At 58.6% G+C, this 8,321-nt stretch overlaps 1 protein-coding gene across 1 annotated transcript; it reads right to left on the bottom strand.

Moving 5' to 3' along the window:
* Window positions 1-189: 189 nt before the first annotated feature.
* Window positions 190-6,300, bottom strand: RHOC (ras homolog family member C). The gene is made up of 5 exons (XM_016124320.2): window positions 6,152-6,300; window positions 2,855-3,018; window positions 2,241-2,361; window positions 1,780-1,910; window positions 190-804 (listed from the first exon to the last, which is right to left on the bottom strand). The coding sequence occupies exons 2-5, from the start codon at window positions 3,008-3,010 to the stop codon at window positions 631-633; spliced, it is 582 nt and encodes a 193-aa protein (XP_015979806.2). The 5' UTR covers window positions 3,011-3,018; window positions 6,152-6,300; the 3' UTR covers window positions 190-630.
* Between the last annotated feature and the right edge of the window lie 2,021 nt (window positions 6,301-8,321).

Raw genomic sequence — 8,321 nt, 5'->3', positions numbered from 1 at the left:
GAGCCAGGCATGACCTCATCCTTAGCTCCAAGATTCCACCCCGCCTGCCCAGCGTCCTGCCTTGCAAACGGGGAGGGGCGGGGCGGGGGGGGGGGACAAACCGGCCAGCAACTTGGAAATGAGGAGAGATGGGACTCCAGGCTCACAGCCAAGATAGGGACCTGGAAAGACAGGAAGCTGCTACACACATGTTGAAGCCTGTGGCCTTTATTCATGCCCCCCACAGAGTATATATAGCCAGAGACAAGGCCCCTGCCCAAAGCAGAAACCCCAGGGGCCTGGGACTCTGGGTTACACCCTCCAAGTCCCCAACACTCCTGTGAGCCAGGAGTGTTTAAAGTGCTGGTGTGTGATGAGCCCCTGGACCCAGATGGCAGCAGAACTCTGAACTCTGTCCTGGGACGGCAGGGCATAGCCCTAGGTTCCCAGAGTGCTGGGAGGGAGGAGGGGAGGGAGGGCTTGCCACCTCCACCACTGGGGTGGGGGTTTGCGAAACTCAGTGCAGTCCTGGGCTGGAGGGAGCTGAGAATGGAGCCTTCAGCATGGAGCCCTAAGAGGGGGGAGGCTGGGCGGGGTGGTCCTATACCCCATGAAGGGAGGGGAGATGGGGAAGGAGGGGAGCCATGGGTCTCAAAGAATGGGGCAGCCCCTCCGGCGCTTATTCTTGCGGACCTGGAGGCCAGCCCGAGTGGCCATCTCAAATACCTCCCGCACCCCATCCTTGGTCTTGGCCGAGCACTCAAGGTAGCCAAAGGCACTGATGCGATTCGCCATGTCCCGGCCTTCCTCAGATCGAACGGGCTCCTAGGAAGACGTGAGAGGTCAAAGGAAGCTGGTGGCAAGGTGCACCTCTCACTGTCACACCCATAAGTATGGTGACTGGAAGGAACCAGCATCTCCAGCCTCGACCCCACAAAGCACCCAAGCGCTGGCCACGCTGAGCAGCTTGGGGGCCAGCGACCCAAGACTCGGGGTCACATTCAGATTCTCTCCATCAGCTCTGCACCCCACAGTACACCCTGCTCTTGCCTGAGGATCCAGCACCCCTTAACTGACCCTGCTTCTATTTTTGCATTTCCCATGGCTGTTGATTTTTGCGCCATGAAGATCTGACATCTCTGTCTGTCCCCAGCTTACCCTCAAGGGGTAGTCCATGTTCTTTATCCTGGCGTCTTTCTCTAAAAAACTAATCCTCTGGCTAGGGAGCCACGTACTAGGTCCCCAGATAGGCCAGCTCCCTCGCTCTGGGCCTTTCTTCCAGCCACATGATCACCCTCCTGCATCCACGTCAGCCCACCCCTCTCCAGGGGTACTCTGACAGTATGACCCGCATACCCCAAGCAAAACATCCACCATAAGGACAGGGATTTTCCTGTGCATCTTAACAGCCCCAACCCTAACACAAGACAAATAAGTTAGAATGCCAAGTGGCCTTAGGGAAGTCACTTCATTCTCCAACAGCTACATCAGATACTGAGTCAGACTCTAAGGGCCCTTCTGGTTCTCCCCCCAGCAGGGTGCAGACGTGAGGGGGTAGGACGTGTACAGCCCGACCCCCCCTAGCACGGGGCAGTCCCCCGGAGGGGGTAGGACGTGTACAGCCCGACCCCCCCTAGCACGGGGCAGTCCCCCGGAGGGGGTAGGACGTGTACAGCCCGACCCCCCCTAGCACGGGGCAGTCCCCCGGAGGGGGTAGGACGCGTACACCCCGACCCCCCCTAGCACGGGGCAGTCCCCCGGAGGGAAGGCTCCCCTCCCCAGCCTGGGGGCCCCGCCCACCTGCTTCGTCTTGGCCAGCTCTCTCCGGGTATGTTCGTCTTGCCTCAGGTCCTTCTTGTTCCCCACGAGGATGATGGGCACATTGGGACAGAAGTGCTTCACCTCTGGGGTCCACTTCTCAGGAATGTTTTCTGCGCAGATACGTCCCAATGGGTCTCAGGGCCTCCATTTAGCTAGAAAGCGCCGCCGGGGCCCCTGGCCTCCCCACAGTAGTCTTAGAGGCTATTCAGCAGGACAGTCCCTTCCACAGCTCAAAACCCCTCCCCTCCCCAGTACACCTTCCCCTGACCCCTCCCAGGGGCCAGAGTTCCCAGTGAAGGAGGCTAATGCCCCATGCACCCCTCTCCATAGCCTCAGCCTCTGAAGATGGCTGAAGTGAGCCAAGGTAAGAGCTACCTCGGGTTGGTTGATTCCAAAGGGTTCTCAGTCCTCTCCCTCCAACATCCTCACCCCCACCTCACCCAGGCTGTCGGGGCTGTCAATGGAGAAGCACATGAGGATGACGTCAGTGTCCGGATAGGAGAGAGGCCGCAGGCGATCATAGTCTTCCTGCCCTGCTGTGTCCCACAGGGCCAGCTCCACCTGACACACAGGGCCGGTGAGTAGCTAGCCTGAGGGCCCCAGTCACATACTCCCCACCCTGCCACCTAGAGGTCCTCTCTGAAGCCACTAGTCCTTTAGGCTCACGACATCAATTGAGCACCTGCTGTGTGCCAGGAATAATGGCGAATCACTCACCGAACATAAATTAGGTGAGTTCTTTAAAATTCTGAGATGTCACTGCTTGACCTTTGCCGTGTGAGTGCCACTATTTTATGTAATCCTCAAAAACCCTTTGAAGGCGGCCTTATGTTATCCCCGTTTTGTAGTTGGGGCTACTTAAACTCAGAGGCGAAAAGGACTGGGCCCGCGTTTCGGAGCCAGGTGCAGAGAACCAGGTGTTCACTTCCTGACTTCGACTGCTTCCAGCAGGGAATATGGAGCAAGGACGTGGGTGGGTGGTGAGGAAGGAAATCCTGGGCTCGCCGTGTTGGGGCGGGGTTCCGGGCGGGATGGGAAGGGGCTCTGCAGTCACCTGCTTGCCGTCCACCTCTATGTCTGCGATGTAGTTCTCGAAGACAGTAGGGACGTAGACCTCTGGGAACTGGTCCTTGCTAAAGACGATGAGGAGGCAGGTCTTCCCACAGGCCCCATCCCCCACAATGACCAGCTTCTTTCGGATTGCAGCCATGGCTAGGGCTGGCAATGAAGAGGAGATGGGATTTTTAAAACAGCCAATAAACCCCGAAACACTTCTCTGGGGCCCCCAGGACCTCCCTGGAAACTGAGGCATCCAGCAGAGGGAGGGGCTTGCTCAGGCATGTTCTTTCCAAGAACCCATTGTTCAGGCAACTGAGCTTGAAATTCCTTATCTTGCTGTCAGGGACAGGTATCCCCCAATGGGTCAGAATACAGAAATGGGGGTGGGGGGACCACTCGCTCGAGTCAGACTTGAGTTCTGATCTAATCTACTCACCAACTGTGGGACCCTGACACCTACAGGGGTGCTCAGGGACATGTCCAGAAGAGCTAGCCTTTCTCTGCTATCCATATTACGGTTTCAAGTCAGACTTCATTCATTACCAGAGTTTTGATACTTTTAAAGTTTAATAATTGCTAAAGTCCAATCTAGAACACACTGTCCCTCAGCGCAAGTCATGCCTGCCCCATCACAAACAAGGACTCCCTCTCCAAGCCCACGGGCCTGTGGAACAAGCTACAGATGATAGGGGGCTAAGGAAAACTGCTGGGCATTTTGACAGATCACATCCCTTGGTCCCCAGAAGCCTGGAAGAAAGATGGAGAGCTTCCCACTTTGACAGACTAGGAAAGTGAGGCTGAGACAAGTATTCAGCAGAGTCGCGGCAGGGACGGCACTCAAAGCGGGCTTGTGTGACTAGATCTCGAGTCCATACCTTTTTCTACATCTCACCCCAGAGGTGGGAAAGAATAGAGAGGGAAACCCGGGCCGAGGGCAGTGGCAGTAGCCGGTCGGCTTCCCTGGCCCACCCCATCCCGGTTCCCAAAGCCAGAGTCACACAAAGGAGGCTCAGTCCCCATAGTCCCCGCAGCCCACACACGGGCAGCCTGCCTCCCGCCCCCCTTCCTCCTGGGCCTGGCAGCAACACTGGGTCACTCAGCCTCAGGCAAGGGACAATGACCACACTGTAGGGAGCCACACATCCACCATAGCAGAGCGACTGAGAATAATCCACTAGGGAGTCACCGCCACCCACTCCCTGGAACAGCCCCTTCCTCCTTCCTCTCTGTCCTGCTCACCCAAGGCCTTGTCCACTCCTCCCAGTGACTCAGGGTGAGGAGTCAGCTTCCTAGGGTTTCCATGTCCCCCCACCCCAACACACACGAGTAAGCATCTGCACAGTTCGTCACACCTTCCCAGCTTCCCTATGGAGCTCAGCCTCACTTCCTCCCTCCCCGGGGAGAGCAGGGAGAGCGGCTGATCTCCAGTCCGCTGATCTCCAGTCCGCAAAGTTCCCAGGCTGTGGGTCTGAAGGAAGAGAGGGCGGGCTCTGAGGCTGTTGGGAGGAGCCCCAAAAAGGAGACAAATGAGGACCAGTCCCAGCACCAACCAGGCAGGGAGTAGTTAAGAAAGAAGGAGATGGTAACCTGATCTCTGCCCCAAACCTGGCTTTTTCTCTCCGTCCCACATCCTGTCAAACTGGGTTGAATTCCTTTACTCCCCACACAGCACAGCCACCTCACGCCCCTCTCTCGGTCTGCTTCTTAGGAAGCAAATATTCCAGCCCCAGTTTAGTATTCTTCAACAGTGGGGTCCTGAGTGGCCTCCCTCCCCTACACAAACACACACACACACGCATGCGTGCACACACACACACATACACACACAATCTGGGATGAAGGGAAGTGGATATGAGTCAGAGAGAATTTACAGGAGTTGAGAGTACATGGCCACTCTCCCCATCTCAAAAGAGGTTCTCCCTGACACCTTAAAAGACAGGCAAGAAGGGATTCACCATGGCAGCAGATCCTCTCTAAAATAGAAACCACCCTTCAAAAAGGGGGTTCCCTGGAAAGTCTACCCAGGTGACCAACTCCCCCCACCCACTCCTACTAGTTCCATTGGTCCAGCTGTGTGAAAACAGGATGGGGTAGCCCCAGCCTGGGCTGGGCAGTGCTGATGGAGGGCTATCGCCAGGGCATGAGTCCGCCACTGCCCTCCCCCAGCAAGGCAGTTTAGGTGGCACCAGGCAGTGGGAGGCGCAGGCCAGGACTCAAGGACCAGGGCCTGCATTAAGTGACCTGGAGCCCCCAGCTCACTTAGAAGCCTTTCACTTCAAGCTCTGGTTGGGCCAGAAGAGCAGCTGGCCCAAACCAGGACACTTAGGCCCAAGGCCAAGATGGCAAGGACCACAGCAACCTGAGAGAAGCGGCCTCCCAAGAACTGCCCCCCTGACCCTAAGAGGGGGGCAACCAAACCCCTCACAGTGCCTGAAATGGAGCTGAAGCTCCTGGTGCCCTCCCTGAGACAAGACAGCCATCGACCATCTCCTCTGTCACCCTCTGGATGTCCCGATGACCCAGGGGCCCGCTGTTCCCTGCCGACCAGCCCAATGTCTCCGGAAGGAAGCCCATACCGCCTTCTCAAGTTTAAAACCAGAGCGAGAGCAGGACTCGGCCTCGGGTCTCCCAGCCCAAAGGACAATCTTGAGCCAGGCTGGGGAGTGTGAGGGAGAGGGCTGGAAGAGAGATCCTTACACACACGCGCGCGCGCGCGCGCGCGAGCTGGATCCTTCCTGATCTCCCCCACCTCCCACCCAAGGCGGGCTCCAGGAACCGTCCAGGGCGGTGTCCAGACCCCGCCGAGCAGTGGCAGCCCCCGCTAGTCGCACCCCGCCCCTATTCCCGCCATGCCCCCGGCCGGGCCTGGGGGAAATCCCACCTCCCCCCGGCCTCGGCCCGGCCCCACGCCCCATCCCAGGTCCCCATCGGGCCTCCCGGGCTGGGAGCCGCGGGTCTGGGCTGGGACCACCTCGCGGAGACTCGGCTTATCCCCTGGCCCGGCGGGGCAGGTTCCAGGAAGCCGGGAGGGGAAGGGGCGCCAGGAGGCAGGAGGCCCTGCGGGGCAGCCCCCGGGAACCGTCGCTGCAGCCCAGGGAGGGGCCGAGCCAGCCGGACCCCGCACAGCCCAGACGTCGCGTCCCGGCGGAGGGACGGCGGGCGGCGCTCGGGCCAAAGGCCCCTCCCCGGCCGGCGCCCCGAGCTCCAGCCGAGCGGAGAGGGGGCGCGTGCCCTCCCTCCCGCGGACGACCTCCCGGGACGCCCCGCCACCCCCAGCCCGGGCCCAGCGCACCTTCCGCTCCGCCGCCTTCAGCCGCACGGCCGGTGCCGGAGGCAGGGACTGACCCGGGGGCTCCGCCCCGCACTCCTCCGGGGCCGCTGCGGGGAGGGGCGGGCCGGCCGGGAGGGGCGGGCCCCGGTTCCGCCCGCCCACAGCCCGGGCCCGGCGCCGCCGGCGGTGCCCCCCGCCAGTGGCCGGCCCCCGGGCTCCAAGGAGACGCCTGGACTGGAGAGGAGTGGGTAGTGGGGCGAGGCGGGAACCCCGAGGACTCTCCCTCCGCCCCGCCTCCCAGCCCCTAGAGGCGCACGGCGCTGGGAAAGTTGAGAAGAGCTCCGTGTGGGGTCAGCAAAGGGCCGCTGCTGCCCTCCGGTGGTCACCCAGCCACCTGTGTCTACACCACCTGGGACCTCCCGGGAGGCAGGACCAGGAAAGGGCGGCCTCCTGGACGCCCGAGGAGGCGGCTGCGAAAGAGACCCATCCTCTATTCCTAAAACGTTTGCGGAATGAGTCCGGTCCAACGCCGTCCCCCGGCCTTGAGAACTTTTCAGAACCTTTGAGACCCGGGCCGCCGTTCCACTTCAGTTCCCTTCCTTCTCCCGACCTTGAATTTCCATGAGTCCAGTTCCTACCTACCCCTCAAAGGGCGCTGGTAGAAATCCAGACCCGCAGCTGGGCATTCAGTTCCCTCCGGAAGTGTTATTTTCTGTGGCGACAGGGACATTTTACCCCTGTCTGACTTGACACATTGGGTATTTACCTACACGTGTGTCTCCATCCCTGTCGGGTGGCCAGAGGATTACGTCTATTAACATTTCATTAGCTTGTGTTCGGTACACTACATAGCTCTGCACTTTTACTACTCCTCGCAGATTTTTTGGGCTAAGCACACCCATTCTCTTTTGCTTGTAAGGAAACCGAGCCTCAGAGAAGTGCCTTGCCCCAGTCGTTACAATATGTATGTGATGGAACAAGACTTCAGACACTGGGGCCTGTCTGGCTCCGAAGCTGACTCCCTGCTGGTCCCTGTGCTCCTCCAACCTGCCCTGACCTGCAGCCTAGCCCAGTGGGTGGCACATGATAGGTGTTCAACCAATATTTGCTGAATGAATGAATGCTGGAAGTCGTGTGGACGCTAAAGATCTGAAGCGCAACCCACACACTTGATCAATGAGGAAACCGAGGCCCAGAGCGCTTTGGTCCCCAGGCCTCTCAATCAACATTTACCGAGTGTGAACCGAGAGCTATGTGCTCAGTTCAGATCAATTTCTGCCAAAGTACATAGTCTAAATTCAGAAAAAGACAACGTAAAGCTAGCTAACAGTTATCGAGCCCTGATTACATGGGCCTGGCTCTACCTGTGTGAACTGTTTTAGCCCTTAGGACAACCTGGAGATAAGGTTAGTATCGTTATCTCCATTTTCCTGAGGAGCAGCTTGAGGCTCACAGAGGCTACAGAGCTAGTGTTGGTTCTGGCACCAGAACCCAAACAGCAGGACTCTAGAACCCTTGCTCGTAACTGCTACTCATACCAGCTCCTGACACAGGTCATACATAACACAGGAGGCAGTCTCTGCGGTGGAGGCGAGACTGTTCTGGTGTACTTTTCACCACAACCCAGGGAGCTCTTTGTTGCCTTCTGGTTTTGTGGGCACTAGGCCCAGCTGAATCCAAGCCCCGGCTGGTCCCAGGTCTGGCTGTGATCCAGGCCCACAGCTAGGAACAGGCCCCCAATTTAGAATGTTACATTAGTGTAGTAGGGCGCCTGCGCCTAAAATATGTAAACATACTTCAGCTTATTGTATCACGCATGTGTGGCTAAAGGCCACTATTGTGCTCTGCTACGTGTGGAGCCATGTGGTCCTCTGGAGAGCAGAAGGGGAGCACAAAAAGGGGAGCACGAGGGGAGCAGAAGCGCGCACAGTACCACGCCCCACGCCCCCCGCCCCCCGCAGCAAACCCCACTTCCCAATAGAACCGTCCTCCACGCGATAAAGTTGGTGGCTGCCATTTCATTCTCGTGCCGTCTCTTGTGCATTCTTCCAACTGGGCATCTCACCATCAAACCCCTTCTTGATCAGCTTGGTGCTGACACTTGGCGCAGTCGGTGGGATCAGTGTGCTGGTGACAGGTTTCTAGTCAAATATACACATTTGTATCCATCTGGTTTATTTGCCAACAGCTA

Source organism: Rousettus aegyptiacus, unplaced genomic scaffold, assembly GCF_014176215.1.
Source record: "Rousettus aegyptiacus isolate mRouAeg1 unplaced genomic scaffold, mRouAeg1.p scaffold_m13_p_17, whole genome shotgun sequence".
Lineage (NCBI taxonomy): Eukaryota > Metazoa > Chordata > Mammalia > Chiroptera > Pteropodidae > Rousettus > Rousettus aegyptiacus.
The sequence above is the reverse complement of the archived record's forward strand: the minus strand, read 5'-3'. Positions and strand labels throughout refer to the sequence as shown.

Excerpts from the sequence above, each read along its gene's own strand:
- RHOC (XM_016124320.2), bottom strand. The coding sequence starts at position 3,010 with ATGGCTGCAATCCGAAAGAAGCTGGTCATTGTGGGGGATGGGGCCTGT. Across the intron at positions 2,362-2,854 it reads TAGAGGTGGACGGCAAGCAG|GTGGAGCTGGCCCTGTGGGA; the intron begins GTGACTGCAGAG and ends CCTGTGTGTCAG. Across the intron at positions 805-1,779 it reads AGCTGGCCAAGACGAAGCAG|GAGCCCGTTCGATCTGAGGA; the intron begins GTGGGCGGGGCC and ends ACGTCTTCCTAG.